This window comes from Mus caroli, chromosome 2 (genome assembly GCF_900094665.2).
Source record: "Mus caroli chromosome 2, CAROLI_EIJ_v1.1, whole genome shotgun sequence".
Lineage (NCBI taxonomy): Eukaryota > Metazoa > Chordata > Mammalia > Rodentia > Muridae > Mus > Mus caroli.
The window spans coordinates 52,927,465-52,951,040 of NC_034571.1; the positions used below are offsets into that span (position 1 = coordinate 52,927,465).

Genomic DNA, 23,576 nt, shown 5'->3' on the forward strand with positions numbered 1-23,576 from the left:
ACACAGAAGTAATACTTTCTCATCTCTCTGTGTCTTAAGCCAGCCAAGGTGACAACTGAAATTAAGCATCATTGGGACTTTACTCATAACCAGCCTGGTCATAATAGGCCAGTGTCTTACAACTTTGACTTTACAATGAAAAGACCTGTGCATTTTAAAAAGACATATTACAAGACAACAAATCATTTCTACTTCCTGCTTCTCAGATATTCAGAATTTGGGGCAGTGATAGTTAAAATTGTCAACCTGATAGGGTATAGACTATCTAGGAGATGAGGCATGTCTCTGAGGAATTTTCTAGATTGGGATAACTAAAGTGGGAAGACCTCCTTTGAACATGGGTGGTCCTATTCTATAATCTGGTATAGAGGGATGTAGAAACAAAAGAACAAGCTAAGACCACCTTTTGTCTTTCTCTCTGCTTCCTGACTGCAGTCGATACATTGTGACCACAGGACTGGATTTGCTTTGCCATGACTTACCCACCATGATTGCACCCTCCAACTGTATCAAAAGTAAGCCATCTTTCCTTAAACTGCTTCTGCCGGATGACAGCAATTAGAAAAATGGATAGAAGAGGACTTCTGAGTGATTTAAAGGTCAAATCTATGAAGAAACTACTGGCCTTCCCATTTCCCAGAATTTCACAGAGTCTAGTCAAAGTCTTGGCACAATAGTCAAGCTATTGGTCCATGACTTAGTAAATACAGATTTGGGAGTGTGTCCTAATCCATTTAAGTTTCTATTTAATATTACCATAGACTGAGTGGTCTATACTCAATATGAATTAATTTCTCAAAAGAACAGATATGGTTTCTTCAAGAGTCCCTCTTGTTGGGCCCTCACATGGAGAAAGGGGCAAGGCATCTCACTGAGCTCTCTTATAAGGACACTAATCTAATATCTAAGGGCTGCTTCTCCCTTATCTCAGCACATTCCAAAGACTTTACTTGCTAATATCACCCTACTGGTGATTAAGGTTTCCACCTTGAATTTTGTGGGGACACAAACATTCAGATCATGGCAAAGTGCCCTGAATTTTTATAGGAATATTACAAAATGTGTCAGTCTATTAAGGATAAGAATGGGAGAAAAAAAAAGATGGACTAATGTAAAAAAGAGTAGCTGACCTACTTACTTACAAAGATTTCTGTACCTGTTGGTAGAAGCCTCCAAAATAGCTAAACACCCCTCTCTGGCAATTAGGCTATAAGATACCCCCTTCTTTAAGCCATTAACCTCTTAGAGCTGAAACATTAAGGTCAAGAATTAATTGCTCCAAGTAAGCACTCAAGTATCTGGGTACCACAGGGTTAATGAGTAAGAGTGCGGTAGGAGGGGTTACAAACCAGGAACACATGTCCTCTAAGTTAGTTTGCTTTCTATTTAATTGCCCTTAAAACACATACTCTCTCACATAGCACAGAAGGTGAGAGCTGAAGGAAGTTTGCTGGGTAATGGCTTGAAAGGTTTTCCTTCTGAGACATGGTGTTGAGTTACAGCATGCAGCGAACTGGGAGGAGAGAAGCTGCTGGCCGCAGCCCCAGCCTAGTCCCACGTTTTCTTGTTTTCTTGGGCTGGAAGGAAGATGGACATGAGCCCTCTGAGACAAGATGCAGTGAACTATCCTGCAGCCACAACTGACTGCTCCGGGAGCCACCTGGAGCCAGTGTGTACTAGGGTTTAGCCAGGGCCAGAGAGCGGGCACAAATGCTTTGCTGTGAAATGCCACGCAGGCAGAGAGTGACAGGCAGTCAGTAAGAGCTGAGCTTTTCTCCCTTGGACAGCTATTTCCTGCTAGGTTCTGAAGAGAGGGGCCTTGCTCCTACTGCTGCTGCTGTTGCTGCTACTACTGCTGCTGCTGCTACCTCAACTCTCTCTCTCCACTCCAGGTAAGCAGAGCGCAAGCTGCAAGTCAGCCTTTGTACGATGAACAAGATCCGAAAGTTTTTCCGAGGAAGTGGGCGAGTCTTGGCATTTATATTTGTAGCGTCAGTCATCTGGTTGCTCTTTGACATGGCAGCTCTCCGCCTCTCATTCAGTGATATCAACGCAGGGATACTCAAAGAAGATATCATAAGGAGGGAACATACGGGATTCAGAGTTGAGCCAGACCAAGAGAAGGTCCTTTACACCAGCATCCGAGGGATGGGGCTGCCTCGGAATGGAGTGTGGGGTAAGGAGAACTTTAGAAAATCTGAGAACCATGAACTTAAGGTTGAGGAGAATATGGACCAAGTCCAGAGGAAAGGGAAAATGCAGAACCTCCTGGGAAGGAGAAAGGCTGTGCCTTTGTGGCATCTTGCACATCTGCAAACCCTCCCAGTGACAATTCCCATGCAGAAGATCCAGGGGAGAGACAGCAAGCCTGAAGTCTCCTCCCAATACACGATGTCCAAGTGGATGACAGTGTTAGGGTCTGAGAAGACCCCATTCACAGCATCAAGAGGAGTTCCATTGACCAAAATAGCAGGACGTACAGAAACCTTCGATAAAGAACAAGAGGCCCCCCAAAATTATAATGTCAGCAGCAATACATCAAAGCAAGCATCTGAAAGGACCCTGAATGTGACCATCAGTGTCAGGACTGATAGATCAAAGCAGCAATCACAGACAGTAACAAAATTGAGGATGCACTTTGCCAGCCCACCAATCCTGAAATCTGAGGAAGTCACAGTCATAAAGAAAGCTGAGGCTCAGAGCAAAGACCGAAAACATGAAGCCCTTAAAGCGCTACCACTTCTTAAGTTCATTGCTGATATGGGTCATTTAAAGAACCAATCTACAAATGAGACACAGTTGGGAAGATTGCCAGAAGATGATGCGGCCAAAGTGGCGCCAGGGAAGAAACTTAATTTCTCTGAAAGTCATGTTGTGATTATAACTAAAGAGGAAGAACTGAAGACAGACACCAAAGAGGTACCTAATTCTAAAACCCAAACTGTGTTTCCTAAATTACTGGGTGGAAGTCCACATAATCAAATCCCCAGGAATCAAAGCAAGACATCATCCTCTCCCCTAGCTCTGAAGAAAGCAGTGTCTCAATCCAAGCCCACCATATCTGGGGGACTCCATACAGCAAGAAGCAACCTGACTGCCAAGGCCCCAACTGTGGGATACCAACAAAGCCATGCAAATATCCCTGAAAACCCTGGAATGCACCACGTGTTCAGAATTGATGTGACCCTTTCTCCAAGGGATCTCAATGCTCCAGGTCAGTTTGGGCGCCCTGTGGTTGTTCCCCCTGAGAAGAAGAAGGAGGCCGAGCAGAGATGGAAAGAAGGAAACTTCAATGTCTACCTTAGTGATTTGATTCCAGTGGACAGAGCCATTGAAGACACAAGGCCTGCTGGGTAAGACCCATTTCTCTTCTCTTTCACTGAGCTAAGGACTGTGCTCATGTACAGAAGGATTTTAATGCAATTCAATGTTGTGTGAATTTTGGCCACCTAGGGAATTAGCTTGACAGTAAATTATTTGATGGTAGCCAAATAGTCAACCCTACACATAGAGAAACATTCTGCTATCAGAGAAATATGCTCTCATTATATACTCACATCTCAGCTCCCTTCCTTAAATTTCATTTTCTTCCCTTTGTAAAATGACATGTGTTCACTACCCATTAATTAATGATGTACTTCTAATTACAATTTGATATTCAGTTCCCTAAGTCAAACCAGCCTGGAAGCTGGAATCCAAATGTCAGTTTGAACATGTGTAGTGTATATGCAATGACTTTTTTTTTTTTTTTTTTTTTTTGGCTGCTTCAGAAAATGTTTGTTTTGAACCTAGGTAGTTGGGACAGGGTTTTCGACAGGGTTCTCAGAAAGAAGGCATGTACAGGTGAACCTTTGTTTGGTAGCAACTCAATTCCTGATAATCTGTAGCTAAGTAGTAAAATGTAAAGCATATTTCCATTATAACAGTGAGAGTGGAAGTTTTCGTGTCAGTAGTTTTCAGTGTTTATAAGCTTGGCAGAAGTGTATTTGGGAAAGGTCAGTCTATATGCTAATAGGTGGCAGCCTAACTCTCCCTGAAATTAAATCTTAGAATAACAGTAAGTAGTGATGACTAGGACAAGAAAAGAGATGGTTGTCCTCTCAACTTAAAAGTACTTTTGTTGGTGAGAATAATACACATTTGTGCATTCTGCTACCCGGAGCAGTGATATTGGGAAAAATCCATCAACAACAAGCAGACACCTGTCAGAGCTTCAGGAGCACGCTAACAATGATCCTGACAGCAGAGTTTCTGCATTACAGGAACTTGCAAATACGAAAATGAACTTCGTGAGCCTGAGAAAGGAGGGGGCAGGCTTTGCAGCCAGACTTATTAGATGAGGGCTCTCTTTGGTGTATTGATAAGTAAGGATACTTGTAGCCATGTGTCCGCTACTACCCATTAATTAATACTGTAGCTCTGACTATAACCTGATGCTCAGTACTGTAAGCCAAGCCAGCCTGGAGCCTGGAGCCTGGAATGCACAAATGACAAGTTTGAGACTTTGAACATGTGTAGTACTTAAACAATGGCTTTCCTTGGCCTCTTCAGAAAATGTTTCTTTTGAACCTAGGTAGTTGAGGCAAGGTTTTTGATAGAGTTCTCAGAAAGAAGACATGTACAGATGAACCTGTACTCATGGTAAAAAAAAAAAAAAAAAAAAAAAAAAGTGTATTCATTGTGTTGAAGAAGACAGTTCAGTCTCTTAGCCATTGACAAAGAGCTATTAGCCACGTACTGTTGCTTTGTCTAAACTAGGCACTGTACCATCCACGCTCCCATGGGTGATGGGATGCATCCATGAGAACACAATAACATTCCCAGAGAAGGAAACTGAGGCCCTAGGAATGTACATGTCTCAGATCATTGACCTAGTTCTTTGAAGAGAAGTTATTAAACTTCACATTCAAAATTCTCTTTCTCTCTCCTGTTTTTTGTGTATTATCTTCCAAAAAGAATTCTAAAATGTTAGACCAGTTTATTCCCTGAAATCCCACATGTCACAGTATTGAGCATTAGCTATAGTATTCCACAAGGAATTCAGGAAAAAAGTCTCTTTTTAGGCAGCTTTGTTTAACTATGCCCTTGGTGTTCAGCAGACTGTTACCAGCGTGGTGAAGAGTCAGGCAGGGCACAGGAGCACAGGTTCCAGCTCTAAGTAGTCAAAAAAGGATCAGTGTGTGAGGCCAAGAGCAAACACTAGTGCTATCACCCAGCTGATTTATTGAAGGCCCCTTGCCTTCCAGAGTTGTTAATTTATAATTTTGTTTGGGGGACCTGGAGTCCTGCAGCCTAGGAAGGTTACAATTAGACTCTGTCTTCTACAGGAGATTGTCCAGCTGCTGTTTCTGAAACTGACACGTGTGCTTGAGGTGATGACTCAGAGAACACGTACTCAAATCCCCTCCCTTGGGCTACACAAACTGCCTTGGATAAATATAGGTGTGTGTGGGTGTGTGTGTCTGGAAAACATACCTGGCTGATGGTCTGCCCCCAACTCCAGTCAGATGAAGACATTAGACACCAGGAAGTCTACGTTTGAAACCCTCAAAGGATTTCTGGTCCTTTTGAGCTGTTCTTCCTTAAAGGAGGATAAATCATTTTCTTTTCTTTTACTCACACTTGCAAACTGTGTGTTTGCATGAATATGTTTAGAAGAAAGTACAAATAAAAATATGTGGTGATTTTTTTAGTTAGGCAGAATTTGGAGCAAGGGTGTTTTATTGTAGCGTTTTTAAAGCTTTGATATTATTTTTCTTCAGCGTTGATCAAAATTATCTGAAATGTCTTATTCATGCATATAATAATGTTTTAGGTAATAAACTTTAGTCATCTTATAGAAAATTATTATAAAATATATTAATAAAATATGTACTTACTTGCGGGTGTATATGGGTAGGGTGCTATAAGAACCAGGCCTCATAATTAGCTGAAGTGCAGACCACTATAATCCTCAAATTTCAAAACTTTAGGAATAGTTTCCAGATGTTTATATTTTAAAACAAAACTGCTCTTATAGATTAACACAGTGCATGCCATATTATAACTTCCTTCTGAAATCAGATTGAAAAGGGATTAAAAGCCAGGATTTGCAACATTTCGATTTCATTTCCCTCAGCACAGATAATGACTAGTTTCTAGTTAACTTCTTACGGCTAAATTAACTTATATGCTAGGGCAAAGTTGACGTTGAGTAGAAGAGACAGGGTTGCCAGGACAACATCTCCTACTATAACCTTAAAGTCAGAATCTCTTTTATAAACCACCTATTCCAGATCTTTCTTTCCATATTCCAGAGAAACAGTTCTAAGATATTACACTATCTCAAGGTCTTAGGCAAAAACAAAGGACCCCTCTCTGACAACAGCACTGTTCACATTGTGTTCTCAGGGCTGTCTATGAGTCTCTTCCTGGTAGTAGAAATCTAGTCTGGTTCACGTGCTATGTTTCCCAAGACACCTCTAGATTCTCTCAAGGTGGGCCCTCAGCATTGGGGAGCCAATCTCATAATACTGAAAAACATATTTGTAGATTTGTAGTTCATTGATTGTGTGTGTGTGTGTGTGTGTGTGTGTGTAGGCTTGAGGTTGACCCTGCTCTCTGCTTCATTTATCGAGTCAGGATCTCTTGCATAACCCACAGCATACTGACCCAGCTGATCAACTTGCCCTGGGGATTCCATTTCTGCTTCCTCAGTAGTGATTCACAAGCAGGTAGGCACCACTCGGTGGATTCTGGGGTTCTAAGCTGTCATCCTCATGCTTGCATAGTAACTGATTTACCTACTGAGCCACCTCCCCAGCTCTCATGACTATGTTTTCTATACGTGATGCTCCTGACTATCACCTGTTTATTTTATTAGTTGATTTCTTCAGTCTCCCTCTGCGATCTGCTTACATGGCCTCACTATTTTTACCCTCACATGCTAATCCAACATTACACAAAATCTCAGTGTAGCAGATCTCGTTCTGGGCCATGACACAGCTCCAACCATTAAATTCCAATAGTGTTGAGTCTATGCAGCCTTCTCTTCACTAAATCATTTTGATTTCTCAGTAACAAGAACCTTAAGCATCTTTATGCCTTCACGCTGAAGTTCCAGGCTTCTGCCGAAACTTTTTTCAGTTTTACTTCAAACTCCCTGAGGGTACAGCATAGAGCTTCACATTCCAAAGATAAAAGTTGGCACAATGCTGACTTTATAAGCATATTTCTCTAAAGTTGGATTTTGAAAATGAATGCTACTAATAAACAAATCAATAAGAGGTATCAGTTCAGATGAAGCTTTTAATAAATCACCTCATAGATTCCTAATTGTGTCCTGATTTCTTGTGTTGAATATGCGGGGTATATTTTCATTTGACTTAAAGTATCTATATCCTGTCTTATACTATTAATTGATTCATGTTTATTCATTAGTTCATATTTTTATTCTTTTAGCTTTAATTTTAATGTTTTGACTTTCCAGCAAGGGAATTGCTTTTGTTTAGATATCTTTCATTCAAGAAATAAAACAGAATTTCATTTTCACCTAGACTATTTACATATAAAAGATACCCCCCAAAAAACCCAAACAAATGTTCTTTTGACAGTTACTTTAAACTATGATATTCAATCTTTTAAAAGTAAAAACCTTATAACTGAAGTCTTTGTACTTAGATCTTGAAGGTGTTTACACCAGTACTAATCAACATTCATACACATTTCACATGCACATATACCACATACAGCTCACACACACACACACACACAAACACACACACACACACACACACACCTGTTGCTGAGCTGAGGTGCTCCTCTCAAAATAGGGCCATTCTACTTGGAAAAGCCTATCTTTAAGCCTGAATCAATGGTTCGATAGAACTCCAAAAATGAACTTATTTTAAGAGTGCACTTCCTGAATTTGGACTTGGAGAAATATTTAAAAGAATTTTTTCCTCCAGCATTTAGTTGTCAAAATACAAAAAGAATTGGGGCTGGGGAGATAGATGGCTGAGCATTGAAGACTACTTATTGTTCTTGTGGAAGACACAGATCAAAAAAATCTAGCACTACATGATAACTAAAAACCATCTATAACTCAAGTACTGGGGAGTGAGTTGATGCCTTCTTCAGACATAGAGGGGTACCAGGTAGACACATGGTGTGTACACAGTCAAAACGCTCGTACACATGAAGCAAATTTTAAAAATCATTTTAAAAAAGCAACAAAGACTCATAATTTACTTATCTGTCTGCTGTGTTGCAACAGTGATCAACAGTCTATATTAATACTAGCAGTTCCTACAGAATTCTGTCAATTTCTCCCATAAAGCCATTATGTCTTTGCCACCTTAGTCCAGAGTCAGGACTGTTAGCCAATACTTTTTGGCAAACATGAGAAGCAAAAGATAGCACTGGGCATTTGCTACAAAAATGCCAAAATTACTAAGGGAAATTTTTCCAGAATCTTAATGTTGCCTGTAGGAAGCTGAAGAAAGCCACAGCTAAAGGAGAAGGAAGATGAGGAGGGAGACAAAGAGTAACTGACCATACATCCTCCCCATCTTACAGGCTTCTTGAACATTATCAGGCTGAGAGAAAGGAAAATGTTAAAGTCAAATAACATTCAAGATTTTATTTTTATATTGATGAATATTTGTCTTGGTGTGTTGGGGGTGATTTTGTGACTAATAGTTCCTGGAGAAATCATCTGTCACAGACAGGAGAAGCTGTGATATTTCCCAGCCAGAGAAGAACCCATCAGTTACAAGGGAAAAAAAAAAAACAGCACCTAAAAGGCTTCCTTCCTGATTTCATGCATGGAGGTGAAAGCACTTCAGCTGCATGTGTGTCTGTACATGCACGTGTGCATTTGTCAGTACACGTGTGTATATGAGAGGGCTCAGGGCTCTGTTTCATGAGAGAGAGAGAGAGACAGAGAGAGAGACAGAGAGAGAGAGAGAATATATATATATGTATAAATATATCATATACACACATATACATGTACATTACATATATGTGTGTGTGTGTGTGTGTATGTATATGTGTGTGTGTGTGTGTGTGTGTGTGTGTGTGTGTGTGCGTGTGTGTGTGTATGAAAGTAAGGAAAGTAAGAAAGAAACATTTTTAAAAAGCAGAAGCTAGACCATGGCACAGCAATGGTTAAATATGGCTGAGAGATATCTCTGAAGCCATCAGATGTCCCTCTTTGTCACATTCACCACTAACTTGAAAAAGAAAGACAGTCAAAGGAGGAAAATATAAAGTGCATTTTAGCCATTAATTCAAAGCAAAGAAAGCTATTACATGGGTCCTAATTACCATAACATGGAGGAAGTTAAAGCAGGTCAGAGCACATCCTCCCAAATGCTGCTCATGAGCTGGAAGGATGCTTGGGAGAACATAATGCGTAGGGTGCAGGACTTTGAATCAATTCACACAGCTTTCTCAGACATCTCAGCCATGATCAAATTCAACCACCAGCCTCATTTTATCAAATTCTCAATGTAATATTGCCCTGGGTCCTTCTGTCCCAGAACATAATTTCCTGTTGTCCTCCCTGGCTGACCTGTTCCAACAGAGCTTTCCAAAGAGAAGAATGAGTCTTCCGGCTTCCCCCACTAAGGCTAACAAAACTTAGGAAAAATAGCAATGTTTACAGACCTTGTTTTGTTTTCTTTCAAAACTAAATGGAGGAGTTTACACTTCCCTGGAAAAACATCGATACTATGCCAAACTCCAGTACCTTTAGATGGGCTTGCCTTTTAAATGTGAGGCACTGGCCACTTGAGAGAGTTGAGATGGAGAACTGATGTTTGCAACATTCTTGCCTTGAATTCTTATTTTTCCTAAGAAAAAAACATTTCAAGGTTGTTATGGTCACCATCACCCCAACTTTATCTACAGAGAAGCTGGGGCATTCTCATTATGGCAATAATTCAGGCAGTGGTCATTGACTTCATTGCATATTGCGTACCATACTTTATTGTTGGTCATAAGCCAGCAAATCAGGCCAGGCAGCTGGTACCCTTTATCTTTCATGCATGTTATCTCATTTGACTGCTACAACAGCCATGACAGACTGATAAAGTGTTGCATGTCACACACACACACACACACACACACACACACACACACTCAAAAAAAGTCAAGGGCTCACAGCTCAGAAGTGATGGGTTGTATACCAATGTTTAGATTTCTGATTTGCCATCACAAAGTACTAATTTCACCAGTCAGGTTCTTTCTGACCCCAACTAGTCTATTTCATAATAATATGTCTAAACCTCTTTGGTTTGTCATGGTTCTTTGTGAAGTGAAATCTGTGTCTTGATGAAACTCATAGGGCATGTTTATTAGACAGTGATACATGTATGTGAATATGTTATATGTGCTTATCTGTTTGATAATAAGCTCTTCAGAGCGGCACTAAGGATAAGAACCTGCCCTGTATGATTTATTAATGAGAAAAGTGAGGCTGGATAAAGGAAACAACTAGCAGATCCAAGAGCCATAAGATTCCCCAGCCTCTCATTTGAGTACTCTTTCCACCGGCTCCATAGCTTCCTTCTTTTTGATTCCTTATAGTCATGTGAGTTTTGGAAAAACTAGGACCTCTCTCTTCCTCATGTGTAGGCCAGAGGTGAAAAGGAAAATCTCAGGAAATAATGACAATGGCTGAAGAGCCCAAGGTGACAACCTGTATGCCAGAACAGGTGTGAGCAGTGACTAGCCCAAGGTTACACGCAGTAGGGCGGGCCAGAAACATGGCCCACAAATGCCCGGCCCTCCTCCAGGATTATTTTTACCCTAGAACTCCACCATCTTAACTCCTGCCTCTATCCCAGTTTCACCCTGACAGCTGCCCGCTCAAAATAGACTATTGTTAACATGGCAAGTGTTAGTGCTGGGGGGATGTATTTGGGAGCCCAAGCCCGTTCTTTCTGATGACACACTCTTGCCTCAGCACCTGCAGCATCTCCAGGCTAAAAGCTTTAGTGGGAAGTGGGGGAGTGGACCTGGACATTCTCAGTCAGGTGATTTTAACCAAATGTCAAGGATCATTTACCCTAAAAAAAGAACAAATCACAAAAGTAAAATCTTCATATCCCTATACCCTCTTATCAGCGGGAGGCAAAAAGGCCCAAATAATTTTAAGGTCTTAGGAAAGAAAGTAATTCCAGACAGAACATCTCAGCTGGTCACTTGATTCTCCTGATGCTCCTGAAGATATCAGAGTGTAGAGAATGAAGGGCACTCAAGGCTCCCATGGAAGCTAGAGTTGAATTGCAAATAGAAGTTGAAACATATTCTTTCGACCTTCTGTTCAAACCCATAAAGACTGAGATTTGACCTTCATGATGTGTTTTGCTTCTGCTGGAATAATATGAAAAATTCATAGAAATGAATGAATGTTATCATTCCCTCAGTGTTCTGATTTGAAGCCGTCTCTATTTGATAGGCTCCATTCAAATCAAGTCAGTGGCCAAGGACTGAGCACACAGAAGCTGAGGAGGTAAACCATCAGCATTGGAGTCTCATGATAAATGAACGAGCACTTGGTAGATTTAGATTAAATATGGCCCGGGACTGGCCAGTGCTTTGAGTAAGAACCTGTGAGTCAAGATAGAGAGATTTTGAGTTCTCACAAAGGCTTTTCAGTGTGAAGCTTGCCTAGTCTTTTTTTTTTTATATCCATTGTTTCATGAACCCTGCATTGCTGTCCTGTGAGGCAAACATCATAGTCTTCATCCTAAAATCGAATGATCTGAAGTTAGGAAGATTAAGCATCATGCTGATGCTCAGATAGCCTGACGGTGCCACAAAGGGCTAAAGTGAGCTCTTTATTGTCCTTTCACATCCATATTCCTGATTGTAATATAGTTATGCATCCGCTCTTTCAGGATGGTGAAATTCCTCACATTTGGGTCCCCAGTAATCTGTAGTCTTGGATTTCTTCTATAGCGATCCAAACCTAGACTCCCCTAAGCAAAACAGTTTGAGTCATTTTAAGCAGAGAACCAGACTTGGAGATTCTAAATACCTAGTTTGTGTAATAAGTGATCATTTAGAAAACAGTCATACATTCTTAATCTTAAAAAAAAAGTTCACAAAACTAAATATCATGAACATAGATTAGACTTTAGTGGCAATTCCCCATCCTGCAAAAGTATCAGAAATCAAGACTCTGGCAAATCAAAACAAAGATAATTCAGTTTACTTGGGTTAGTGGAGAATAATTTGAAGTGGTTCTATACCCTATAGAATCTAGAGGAAATTGGATGGCTGTCACTACTTTTATCTGGATTAAGTGTTACTAATGCTGAGAGCTGACTGGTCTGACCTGTTTGCCTGTGAATAAACAACAAAAGACCTGGTTTGTTATACACTTGGCACATGTTTAAGCTGTTTACTGCTATAGCAGATTCTAAAAGTGTGTGACCTAACACTACCCAGTTTCTGGATGTGAAAGAACAATGAAGAGCTCACTTTAGCCCTTTGTGGCAACTGACAGGCTGTCTGAGCATCAGCATGGTGCTTAATCTTCATAACTTCAGATCACTCGCTTTTAGGACGAAGGCTATGATTTTTGCATCACAGTTATAAGCAAAAGAAAGTCTTCTAAATGTATATCTAGGAGAGAGTCCTTTGTATTCCAGAACATTCTGAGCTACCTTATGCCAATAAAGCAAAGCAAATTACTGGTTCCTGCTTTCCCATTGGAAATCTGGATTTCAGTTACATCACAGGAGAAGGGATTACAACTACATTCCAACATTTTCAGGAGGAGAAGTACTTTTTCGATGTAAAGAAATTATATATTGATTTTACATGACTATATTACACAAGTTCTACATGACTATATTACACAAATAGTTTTCTGTCTCTTTGTAAAGGTTTCTTACAAAATAGTCTACAAAACTCTGTCTGTTCCTGCATCTGACCTGGACTAATTACTCTAATAACAGTCTCACCCAGTTCCTTCTCAGTGGACTATGGCCTCATCACTCCAGTCTTTTCTGCTGAGCACCACAGCTTCTGAGAATTGGAACCTTATCTTAGAAATGTAAGATGCCTTAGAAAATACATTTCAGAATTTACTGTTTCTATTACCCAATTGTCCTGCAACTGTTGTTGACTATGCAATCAACAACAATTTTTATTAATCCTTGACATTCCTGCAATTGGGGGCTTTCCGTGTTCTAATTCTTTTCTAAATTTGATTATCAATCTTTAATTCATAGGAAACTATTACAACTAATATTTTATGTATTTATGCAAAAATTATAAACATATAAAAGCTCCAAACATGGTTTTTAAAAGAAATCGAGAAAGGAACAAGAGAGTAAATGGCTAAATTAATATTTCTCTACAAGAGAGTAAATGGCTAACTTAATATTTCTCTAAGTTATAACTAACCTACTTTTGAGTTAGGGGAGAGGAAGTCCCACATTTAAAACAAATATGTATGCTCCCCTCTAAAAATGATAACTATTTTGTACTTTAAGTTGTTAAGTTCTTGGGGCAAATTAATGGACATGTCCCTTTAAAGATGTATTTACTTCCTAACTCCCACAGTCTGAAACAATTCCTTACATAACAAAAAAGTGAATTTTGTGTAATAAAACCTGTAGCCATTAAATAGAAGACATAGTCCGGTGGAATTTGGGCAATCATGATTGAAACACCTGGATTGCTTGTGTTGAAGATGTCAATATAAACTGTGGATGCTAAGGATGTTTGTGAGGATCAGAAAAAAAAAGTGAGGCAGAGAAAGTTCCTATCACCCTTGTGGACTGTGGACACTTATGTAGTCATGAAAAGATATTGTTAAAAATATGGGCTTGGAAAGTGTTTCTCCTGATGGCTTGCAAGGATTCAGTAGCAGCTGGCTGGGAACTGGAGAAGAGGTAATGTGTGTTACAGAGTGGCAAGGAGCTTGACTAAATTGTGTATTATAACACATAAAAATGAAACAGAAATTGGAGGTGATGAACTTGGGCACAGCATTGAAGGTGTGACCTAGTATCTTCTTTCTGCTCATAGCAAAATGCAAGGAAAGATAGATAAATTAGGAGAAACTTTGGAGCAGAAATCTTAGCTATTATAGCAACCACAGGTAATTAATATAATCCTTGAATATAGTCAGGCATGCTCATACTTTACAGAAATTCCAATGCGGGTGTTCTTTGTACAGAATAACATTAATTTAGACAGTCTTTTATTTTACATTAACATTAGAATCAGATTAAGGCATCTGATTGAAATGTGTTATTTTGACCTTACAGCACCTGAAAATGTAGTCCATGTTCATTTTAGCCCTGTAATATTTTATTAAGTTTAATCATATATTATGAGGAGACTGAATTAGCTTTAATGTAGGAACTTACATTCCCAAATGCATGGGTAAGTGAACTGTGAGTTATTCTTTGCCTCTTGTTTTGTTTATGACAAAAAAATCTCAATTTCTGTGCAAACTTTTTGCATCGGTTTACTGGAGTTGAAGTTGGGTACAATTCTCTAAGCCTTTTGTATATTATGTTAACCAATCACTTTAGGAAAAGACTGAAATTAGAGACCATGGTGAGTTTCCTTGTATTTCTTATGAACAAGCTCTGTATCAGATATATATTTAACCAAGACAGGTTTTTAATCTATGCTTTGTAGTTGGCAAATTAAAGTTCAAAGAAGTTATGCAATTTCTTCAAGCTAGTAATTTGGGATAAGTGATATGCAACCATATGTTTATTTAATTCCCAATCCAAACTCCATTAGTACAGAAAAACCATGGACCACTGAAATGAAAACCACATCATTTTACATTCCCATGCACATAATAACCAGGGAAATGATGCTGGGGGAGTCACTGATCATCTTGTGCTTCTTTTGCATTATTTAAAGAAGTGTGTGATAATATATTACAAAATTGCATCTCAAGCAATTGCCATGATATTGAATTAAATTGTGTTCACAGCAATACATTGACAACCATAAACAAAGGACAAGTAATATTGTTTAACTATAGCATTTACTTTTTATCTGTGTCTTACTCATTAAATTAACAAAAGTGATCCATGGTACTTGACAGACCCTCTGGTTCTCACAAATGCTGTATCTGCTGATAGCTATGTTTATTCTGGGAATCTAAACTTCTATGGTTACCTCTAGGGCCAAGTTAGACCAGAGTTTCAGTCCCGGATCTGGAACTTACTAATCACATAACCAAGAGCCATCTGTCCAAGACTTCGGCCATTTGTCTGTTAAAAAGGGAAAGAGGCATGGGTCCTATACTGAAATAAGGCAGAGTACTTAAGTATTTATGCACACGCACCACTGATTATTATTTTACTAAGAGGAGGTGTGTTAGTAGAAGGGCAAATACAATTTGGACAATCTCACTAGGAGCTATCCTGTAACAGTGGCACAAGCCAGATACAGAAAATGCTACAAGGAGGTAGCCATGAGCTACAGAGGCTGTAGGAGACCCTGTCCAGGTGCAGACCACAAAGCACCTGCTCCCTCTCTCCCTCTTAGCCTGGCTATCCTTTCCACGCCAGCAGAATGACTTCAAGTATGGCTACTCTGCAGCAGTCACAGCAAGAACCTTTCAAATAGAGAAGTGGGAGAGGATGCAATTATTTGGTACATATACATTGTACCAAAAAACAAATAAACAAACAAACAAACAAACAAACAGAAAAACCTTTCATATGCTGAGTGGAGTGAAAGATAGCTCTTTTGCCATTTGGCAGATGGTTATTTATACAGTTATAAACTACTTAGTGACACTAATGCAGAAAGTTCTCTTCTGGTATATAATTTAATAATGATAACAAGAGCTACTGTTTAGTAAATGCCTGTGCCAGGAACCATGGTAAATTGTTTCTATGATGATCAAAGAAACTCTGAAACTCTAAGAGGATGAAAAAAACATCCTTTTTACTGCAGTGTTATACCTCCAAAGGACGCATCACGTCTGCCATTGTTAGTTCTTTTAACAAATGCTATTGCCCATGCATATGACAAAATGAACATGGTACTCCAATAAACTGCTAGTGTGTGTGTGTGTGTGTGTGTGTGTGTGTGTGTGTGTGTGTGTGTGTGTTTGTGTACAGATTATTCAGGACCCTTTGAGAGTTCAGTGGCATATTTCTTGTACTGTGCTTATATCCTGGCCCAGGTGTGCAGAGCAACTAGTTCACAATGACCTCCCAACCACCAGCATCATCATGTGCTTTGTAGATGAGGTGTGGTCCGCTCTACTGAGGTCCGTGCACAGCGTCCTCAACCGCTCCCCTCCACACCTCATCAAGGAGATTCTGCTGGTGGATGACTTCAGCACCAAAGGTAAGAAAACCTTCTTGGATTCTTCCTGCAAAGCTAAAAGCTTGATGGAAGGCAATAGAGTTTTGTTTCGCGGGTAATTAGCTTTAGTATTTGTAAGTGCCAAACTATTGTTTCATGTGCAGCCATAAAGTATGAATCCAAGCACCATTCATATATTACTAATTGAAGCTGGAGGGATGGCTCCACGGTTAAAAGCACTGACTCTTCTTCCAGAGGACCTGGGCTCAACTCCCTGCATTGACACAGCAGCACAAAACTATCTGTAACTGAAGCTCCAAGGGGGATCCAATGCCCTTTTCTGGCCTCAACAGGCACTGCATGTGTGTAGTACATAGATGCACATGTAGGCAAAACATTTGAACACATCACAAATCCATCTTTAAGAATGTCACTGATCATTCAGGGGTCTGCTGTGTTGAATGTTTCAGCCATTGCCATTGGGACCTACCTGCTTTGCAGGAGTTATTTCCATGCTGTGACTCCCCTAGGTGGTCATCTGAGTTCAGAAGATGATGAACAATTAATTTTTCATGGAGCAAAGTCCACCTTGTTTATGAAATTATTTTTTCTAGTCAGTAACCACATATAAACTCTATGGAAAGCAAAGAGATGGAAACCCCTCGACTCCTCCTGAAGAGGAAGAAGAAGGCACATTTCAAAGGCTCAAAAAGATAGCTGTTCTAGAGTAGTCTGGAAGCAAAAGCCACCCCAGTTTTTAAGATTCCATTTATTTCCATTTGTTACATGAAAGGCTTTTGCTCTTTGAATTACCAAAGTATCTCTGTGTGCAGGAAGTCATATAGGGCCAGCAACGCCCCAAAGAGAATTCCCAAAATGTCCCACACTTTTTGAATTAGGAAAAACACTTGGGTGGTGATGTTAGAGAGACAGCTGAACCTTGATCTGTAAGTGATGTATGTGCTGTCTTTGCCCTACTGTTACCACCATAGCCACAGTGAGCTTAAGCAACTGGAGGATGCCAGAAGAGAATGGGAAATGCTAATGAGTGACTGGGATACCACACACAGAAGTAGCAGCCAGCCACCAAAGCAAGACAATCCCTTTGATGAGGAACAGAGCCTGTTTTTGTTTTCTTGGTTTATTTTTGTTTGTTTGTTTTTGTGGACCCTGAGACTTGTACAGTTTCAGGGTTCTCTTTAAGAAACACACACACACACTCACACACACTTAGTAGGAACTATGCTGTAAATATATTCCAGGAAAATCAGAGTAATACCACATACCTGTGACCCTAGTACCCAGGAGCAGAAGTCGGGGAATCAGCGTTCAAGTTCAGCCTGGGCTATATTGTAATAATTCAGACTCAAAAAAGAAAGAAAATATGGAAGCCATTCCTACCCAGTGTATAGTTGTCAAAGCCACAGAAGTGACTGTAACTATATCCTTAAACATCTCTAAAATGTTCCTTAGCTGAACCCTTTTACAGCCAACTAAAAAGCAACGACGTTCTAAAATGAGCTGAAGTCCTAAGTCCTGTGACCAAATCTCTTGTGGGCCAGGGCTGGAAATTGATTAGGCAGAACTGTTCCTATGAGCACAGCAGATTACAGTCACTTACACCGCATCTCAGGCTGATTTCTTCAAGCTGTACACCAACCAGTCAGGGCTGATTTTCTTCCCATGATGAGAATTCCATGCTAGGAAACTGCCCACAGTTACTTTAACCAAGCAAGCCCTTCTTCAAAATGGAGACTCCAGCAGCATGCTGTCTTATGTAAATATAGTACTCGAGTTGTTGCTCTGTCCTATGATCCCTAAATGTACTCAATAACTCCTTCATCACCACGAAGTGTTAGTGGACATGATAACTCTTAGCCAACCAAAATTGTACTGTTTTCTTAAAATTTTTTTCAAATTTATACACTCAAGTGAGGCTCCTATCTTGGATTTGAGAGATTGGTTAGTTTAGAATATTGAACCCATGTTAAAATATTTTCAGTAAGATGACATCAAATAAAATTATGGGCCCAAAGATAAAATTTGCCAACTAGAATGACATCATAGTTTTGGATTTGAAATTGCAAAAATGTTCCTGGTTAATTAAAGTATTTTGGGTTTGTTCTTATCCTGATATAGAATACCTAAAAGCTGATTTGGATAAATACATGTCTCAGTTTCCAAAAGTTCGGATTCTTCGCCTGAAGGAGAGACATGGCTTGATCAGAGCGAGACTGGCTGGGGCACAGAACGCAACAGGTAAGAAACTGCCCTACCCCCAAAACTGGGTTTATCACAATTTTGCTTTAATTTATAATGTTTTTCAAACAAATACAGAATATGAAAGAATATAACCAGAAATACCCACATGTTCTTCTTGTGTGCATATTAATATCTCACCATGTGACATGAAATATACACAGAGAGAGAGACAGAGGGGGTGGTCATATTACCTGCTTTTTCTGAACCTTTCAAAAGAAATTTAGAGAGAGCATAACAACATGGACCCATGGCACTATACACCTAAGTTTTCCCTGGACATTATAGAAAAAAAAAAAAAAAAAGGGGGTGTGTGTGTGAGATTCTCTTAAATAAGTATACTTTTATATTGAAAAACAGCAAATACCTATAAATGTTCTTGTCAACTTTTCTCATTATTCCCAGTCTTTTTCTTTTCTTCTTTCTTTTTTTTATCTTTTAATGGAATTGTTTGTTTATTTTATGTATATAAGCACACTGTACCAAACCAGAAGAGGGCATCAGATCCCATTACAGATGGCTGTGAGATACCACATGGTTGCTGGGAATTGAACTCTTGAACTCTGGAAGAGCTGTCAGTGCTTTTATCCACTGAGCCATCTCTCTAGCCCATTCCCAGTGGTTTTTGAATTCAAGATCTTTTTACAAAGTGAGTGCCAGGACAGCCAGGGCTACACAGAGAAACCCTGTCTTGAAAAACCAAAAAAAAAAAAAAAGATCTTTTTATATTTCACACTCTTTGGTAATTTTGGCTATTGGTTAGTTTAGTTATTTTAGTTTCCCAGTCTAGTCTCCTCATACCTTGCATTGGCATTTTGTTGCATTACTTTAATATTTCAGACAATGTCAATGTATTTGTACAATTGATCATGTTCTAAATTTTTGGTTCTCATGTTACCTGTAAGGTAAATGATTTGCATATGGTCAATATATACAGTTTGACCACAGGTCACAGCAGTTGCCTATTTTGTGTTTCTTCCTATACTGTTAGACTATTCTACTATTCAGTTGTAATGAGTTAGGATATTAACAACTAGACCTCTCCTATGGGGATTGGAAGAAACTTATGGGTTAATCCTCTATTTCAGAAGATTAACCTAATGCTCACATATTTCACACAGGGATTTAATATACACTATCATCCCTTGCTTGTACTGCTTGTATAGTCCCACATTAGAATGTGGGACTATAAAACAGCTTCCCCCTTTTTTTCAAAAAATTGCTTGGTTTTTTTTTTAAAGCTGGCATTTGTATGTAGTAAAGACATCTCTTCCAGATCCTGTCTCTTTTCCTCTCCTGTCTTCTTTTCTACCCATCTCTTGTCCTACTCTTCCCCTAACCTTCTCTCCCATCAAATGCCCCTTCAACTCTGGTTCTGTAGATAATGCCTGCCATTCTCTCAAGCTGGTTAGTAGGAATGGAGGTGCCTGCAGCCAAACACCGAAGTCCAGAGTCTACATTCTCATTTACTACACTCGTTCTTGCTTGTGGGCACTTAGTGACCACTCTTCATCTGGTAGTTCTGGCATTGCCCGTGTCGATCAGCTTGGAGAAAATAAATTCTCATGATAGTCTTATTTCCTTGTAACTAGACCCCCAAAATGTTCTTATTATCCCATTGCTAAAAGTGCTGATCCCTTTGTGTATTAGTATGGGGTCTCTAGATGACAAGAACGGGTAGACTGAACATATAGTAAGGGGAGAGATAATAGGTTGTCTTACACAACCCAGTCTGGGTACTCCAACAATGGCTGACAAATACAAGAGTCTGAGAACACAGTCTCAGCCTGCCACTGAGGATCTAAAGAATTCCTGGAGAGTAGTTTGTTGTTGTACTACTGACTTTTCCTGGGGAGATAAAACACCAAATCTACTCCCCTCAGATAGGGAGCCCACAAAGTATGGATACCACCAAAATCCAACTTCATGAACATATGGAATGTTATCAGTGTTATTTACAGGTTTGGGATGAGAAGTTACACACAGGAGCAGAAATAGCTCAAAGACAGTTGTATCGCCAAAGCTCAACCCAGAGATGGCTGAAAGCTAGGGACTTGGAGCATGCTGCACACCTGCAGGGAGTTCAACAGGTTGGAGAGCAGCCTTTCCTGGTGTCTCAATTGGTCTGAGCCTCTTCCAGACAGGGCAACTGGTCTCTACTTCTTTCAGGCAGCTGGATTTGTCTGAGTCTCCTCTAAGCAGGTTTTTCTATCTGTGTACCTTTGTTTTACAGATAGGAAGGGGCTAGTGAGTCTAATCAATTTCAAAGCCTTCTTGAAGCTATTTGAGTTGTTTAATGCTCTCCTGCAGTATTTTAACCACTCCCCCCTTAAAATACCACTATTTTACCTCCCTTTAACATCCTTTCTTAAGAAGTTTCCCTTCAAGATGGAAGGTTTTAACCTCAAAGGAAACTGTTACACAAGAGTGGTCTCTACTCTGCACTGGAGATCCAAAGAAGCTAGGTTCTGATATTAGCAAAGAAACAGAGAAGCTCAAGTAGAGTAGATCACCTTATTAGCAAGAGTGGAGTGACCAGGCCAAAAAAAACCGAGCTCCCTAGTGCTATTCCTTTTATCTGGTCTACCCTTGAAGCTGTTTGCCCACATTTAGAGTCAATCTTCCCACTTTAATTAACTTGATGAAGAAAGTGCCTTACAAGGTGCTCAACTTTAGGTTGCCTATTGAGTGGTTTTTGATCCAGTCAAGTTACCAACCAATATTAACCATCGCACTTTATAGAAGAAATTGTAATTGAATAACAAATGAATCACAGTGAAATTAGTGGTAGCTAAGATTTTTTATATTTGTATTTATTTTCATTTATCAATTATGATATTAAGTATTAAACCCAAGGTCTTATACATGTAAGTACCTGGGTTATCACTGAGCTATGGGCCCAACAGTAACTTTGTTTTGTTTTGTTTTGTTTTACCATATTTCATTGGACAAAATCATGTCTCATTATGAAATTCTATACATGTGTATCACTTACAATGATATTGCTTATCCCTCATCATCCACACCTGACAATGTCTGAAAATTTAAATGCCTCTCCAAGATTAATTTCCTTAGTAAAGTAAATCTATGAATAATGCAAAACTATGATAGTTAAGAAAAAATTTAGAAAGGGAACTTATCAGCTAGCACGTGGCTGAGGAATATTCACATGTGCAAGTGTAGAGCACATATATGAGCCCCAAACTGCCAAAGCAAAGAGGTAGTTCTTACGTCCCGATGAGAACTGACCAGGGAAGTGAGTGGTAAGAGGTTCATTTGGAGGAAAAGACAAACATAAAACTTCTGTACAGTTCTGTATGTGAGGCTAGAAAACCAGTGAAGGTCAGTGAAGAGAGAGCTAAATTGTCTGATTTGCATTTTAAAAGCTCAGGCTGCCTCCATATACAAAATGGATGTCAGCGAGATGAGAGGAAAGAAGTAGAGAATTCAGTTAGGAGGCTATTACAGTTGTCCTGGACCAGAGAGGAACAAGGGCATCTGGAAGAACAGTAAGATTCATAATTTACACTGGGCATGGAGGCTACAAGATGCACCATCAGACAAGATGAGAGAGGAAGTGAGAAAAAAAAAAAACAGACAACAGCAACAACAAAAAGCCTTGAACTGGAATCAGAATAACTTGATGGATCATAGGTCCATAACTGAAGGAGTAGGTCTGGCATTGCAGTGAGCTCTTACATACCTCGTGTTGACTTTAAAATGAAAAGTAGACATCCATGAGGAGAAACCTAATGAATACAGACTGAAAGCCATGCTGCTTATCAATGAGATTTCCTCCATCCCACACAAAGAACAAAGTATGCTGGCAATACCCTCTTAAATGGCCCAACAACTAGATGGTGGTATAAGGTGGGACACTCCTTGGGTGAACTTGGTGAGGAACCGGGGGGGGCAATCAGTTGAAGTTCTCTCCATCAAACACTGTCTTTAAGTTTAGTGAATCCAAATTTAAAAATTTTAATTAATGTCTCACATTCATCAGTACCCTTGTGAAAATTAACTCAGTGATCAATGAATGGGTCATTGAGAAGGGCTTCTGTTAAGAAGTAGACTTTACATCACAATCCAGGTACATGAGCAAGGAAGCACTTGCAGTTCATTCTATCTTCCTGTCTATGTTACCAGAGAGTCCCAACATACTGACTAAGTGCTTCCCTAAAGTTCACAGACCTTCATCTGGAAAACCCGAGTTTTATGTATTTTAACTCATCACTGCTCCTAGTAAGAAGTTCTGTACAAGGAACCTAAAGAGGACACTTTTGTCACCTCTAAGTTTTGTAGGACTACCCCATTATAAATCACAGCAAAACCAATTTCTTTAAGATAGATATTTTAAATGATATAGAAAACCACTGGTCCATTTTAACACTTAAAATAATTGTGTGTGTGTGTGTATATATATATACATTTGTACAATGAGCTCTCCTTAATGCATCCATAGGTTCAACCAATTTTAGAAGAAAATATTTTTAAAAAGATTCACCCGTACTACACACACTCAGAAGGCTTGATATCACAACTATTTACATAAGATTAGGTATCATAAGCTATCCAGGGATGGTTGAAAATATGCAGGAAATATAACACTATTATATATAAGTAGGCAATGTCAACACCTGAGGATGATATTGTGAATACTAAGAAACCACTCCACTTATTAAACAGTAAATAATAAATTTATAAATTATCAAATTACTATAAAGATGGAGAACATTTATTTTCACTTTATGTTCCTATCTCCTGTGGAATGCATGGTTTGAGTGCAATACTTTGTGCAGGTTACTGGGTGGCTAGTGTCTGAGGGCTTGGATAAAGAGGAGAGTTATGCCACGATAGGGTTGGTAGCACCCTAACTTAGGATGCACCCTCTCTCCTGGAAGCAAGCCTGACCTATGCTAAGTTTAGACAAGAATATACTTCAGGGATTACCTTTGAACACGGTGAGCTGGCCTATTCAGTGAATCTTTCTAATTGCCCTGAGCGTTCTCCAGCACTGTGAACAGCTA

The 23,576-nt window shown here is 39.5% G+C and overlaps 1 protein-coding gene across 2 annotated transcripts in view; it reads left to right on the forward strand.

Annotated features, from left to right (window-relative positions):
* Positions 1–1,694: 1,694 nt before the first annotated feature.
* The window catches only part of Galnt5 (polypeptide N-acetylgalactosaminyltransferase 5), a 38,517-nt gene continuing 16,635 nt past the window's right edge, over positions 1,695–23,576 (forward strand). The window contains exons 1-4 of one of the 2 annotated variants that reach the window (XM_021156269.1): positions 10,555–10,614; positions 15,262–15,267; positions 16,166–16,332; positions 18,430–18,549. In XM_021156269.1, coding sequence (XP_021011928.1) covers positions 10,613–10,614; positions 15,262–15,267; positions 16,166–16,332; positions 18,430–18,549 — 295 coding nt within the window. In that variant the 5' untranslated portion in view covers positions 10,555–10,612. Of the gene's footprint in view, positions 3,354–10,554; positions 10,615–15,261; positions 15,268–16,165; positions 16,333–18,429; positions 18,550–23,576 lie in introns of those variants that run through there. The other variant, XM_021156268.1, reaches the window with a different exon arrangement.